This window comes from Portunus trituberculatus, chromosome 7, assembly GCF_017591435.1.
Source record: "Portunus trituberculatus isolate SZX2019 chromosome 7, ASM1759143v1, whole genome shotgun sequence".
Lineage (NCBI taxonomy): Eukaryota > Metazoa > Arthropoda > Malacostraca > Decapoda > Portunidae > Portunus > Portunus trituberculatus.
The window spans coordinates 2,458,129-2,460,469 of record NC_059261.1 but is presented as its reverse complement, the minus strand read 5'-3'; the positions used below and the strand labels follow the sequence as shown (position 1 = coordinate 2,460,469).

Sequence of the window (2,341 nt, the reverse complement as noted above, 5' to 3'; positions counted from 1 at the left end):
TAGTGTATCATGCTGTAGCTGATAAGAAAATAAATGTTAGGGGAAAACATCGATGCTGGTATTTGGTCTTCCTTTGTGTTCCCTGTCGTTCTTTGAATGCTATATCCCATGGCTGGAGGCGTGAGAGGGACGTGTGGTTATGTGGTGGTGTGGAGGTGTGGAGATGCATGTGGTGGTGTTCAGGTGTGGTAGTGTGGAGGTGTGGTGGTGTGGGGGTGTGTTGGTGCCTGTGGTGGTGTGGTGGTGTGCAGGCGTGGTGAAGTGATGGTATGCATTCCTGCTGGCGTGCCTGTATGGGTGAATACGCACCACCTATGTGCCCGACAGGTGGAGGTGTGGGTGAGACACAGGAGGCGGGTTGCGGTGGCCGCAGGTGGTGTCTCACCCTCCAGCAGTATCCTGTGGGGCCTGGCCTCTGGCGTGTGGTGCGTGCCGTGTGGGTCGGTGATGTCTGGCTTGCCCAAGGTACGAGGAAAAGAAGAGGCATGCCTTGCTGCCTGGTGGGTAAAGAGGCGCCAATCTCAGTCCATGGTGTGCAGGTGCCTGCAGGAGAGTGTGGAAGGAGGGAAACAATGGCGGGGTACAGCGATGCCTTTATTTACAGGAGCGGTGTCCCGCGGAGGCGCGGGGTCAATAAGTTACTGTCCAGGGGGAATGGTGGGGCGATCTAGGCGTAGGGGGCGGGGGGCCCGTAGGCGGGCGGAGCGGGATGGGCGGGGTAGGTGGCCCCGCCCTCGTAGGTGACGTCGGCCACGTAGCCGGCCTTGTGGTCCGCCGTAAAGGACACCTTCTGCAAGCGGCCGTCGGGCAGCGCCACGTAGTACGACCCACTGGTCACGTGTCCGTCACTGCTCTCGTTCTGGCCGAAGTCGTTGCCGGTGTAGTCGTCCTTGACGGCGTAGGCGAAGTCGTAGGGCATCCCGGGCTCCTTGTAGTGAGGGGGCGGCGGGCCGTACTGGGGCGGGCTGTCGGGGCGCGGCGCGGCGGCGACAAGAGCCACAGCGGCAACAGCCACGATCACAACCTGCAACACAACACTGCTGTGACAGAGTTACGACGCCGGCGCTCTTCCTCCCACGTGGAAATTAAGTGAGACAAGACTCAACCCGTAACTTTTAGGACTGGCAGATCAACGGTCCACCAGCCATGTGTGTGTGTGTGTTTGTGTGTGTGTGTGTGTGTGTGTGTGTGTGTGTGTGTGTGTGTGTGTGTGTGTGTGTGTGTGTGTGTGTCTGTGTGTGTGTGTGTGTAATTCACCACGGTGTCGTGCCAGCCTTCCCATTACGTCAGAGCTCATAGACCGATCTTCGGTGCACTGACTCCACAGCACACTGGGACAGCGAGGCCACAACCCCTCGAGTTATATCCCGTACTTATTTACTGCTAGGTGAACAGGGCCCACACATTAAGAGACTTGCCCATTTGCCGCTTACCGGGATTCGAACCCGGGCCTCTCGATTGTGAGTCGAGCGTGCTAACCACTACACTACACGGTGTGTGTGTGTGTGTTTGTGTGTGTGTGTGTCTATGTGTGTGTGTGTGTGTGTGTGTGTGTGTGTGTGTGTGTGTGTGTGTGTGTGTAATTCACTGTTTGATCTGCTGCAGTCTCTGACGAGACAGCCAGACGTTACCCTACGGAACGAGGTCAGAGCTCATTATTTCCGATCTTGGGATAGGTCTGAGACCAGGCACACACCACACACCGGGACAACAAGGTCACAACTCCTCGATTTACATCCCTTACCTACTCACTAATAGGTGAACAGGGGCTACACGTGAAAGGAGACACACCCAAATATCTCCACCCGGCCGGGGAATCGAACCCCGGTCATCTGGCTTGTGAAGCCAGCGCTCTAACCACTGAGGTACCGGGCCGTGTGTGTGTGTGTGTGTGTGTGTGTGTGTGTGTGTGTGTGTGTTTCACGGTTTGATCTGCTGCAGTCTCTGACGAGACAGCCAGACGTTACCCTACGGAACGAGCTTAGAGCTCATTATTTCCGATCTTCGGATAGGCCTGAGACCAGGCACACACCACACACCGGGACAATAAGGTCACAACTCCTCGATTTACATCCCGTACCTACTCACTGCTAGGTGAACAAGGGCTACACGTGAAAGGAGACACACCCAAATATCTCCACCCGGCCGGGGAATCGAACCCCGGTCCTCTGGCTTGTGAAGCCAGCGCTCTAACGCGCGCGCGTGTGTGTGTGTGTGTGTGTGTGTGTGTGTGTGTGTGTGTGTGTGTGTGTGTGTGTGTGTGTGTGTGTGTGTGTGTGTGTGTGTGTGTGTGTTGGCGGCTCACCTTAGCGCACATCATCTTGGTGGGTGGTAACGGGAC

General features: G+C 56.7%; 1 protein-coding gene across 1 annotated transcript; it reads right to left on the bottom strand.

Moving 5' to 3' along the window:
• Positions 1-580: 580 nt before the first annotated feature.
• On the bottom strand, positions 581-2,341 carry LOC123520648 (cuticle protein 18.6-like). The gene is made up of 2 exons (XM_045283134.1): positions 2,306-2,341; positions 581-1,024 (listed from the first exon to the last, which is right to left on the bottom strand). Exons 1-2 carry the CDS (start codon positions 2,318-2,320, stop codon positions 668-670), a joined length of 372 nt encoding a protein of 123 aa, XP_045139069.1. The 5' UTR covers positions 2,321-2,341; the 3' UTR covers positions 581-667.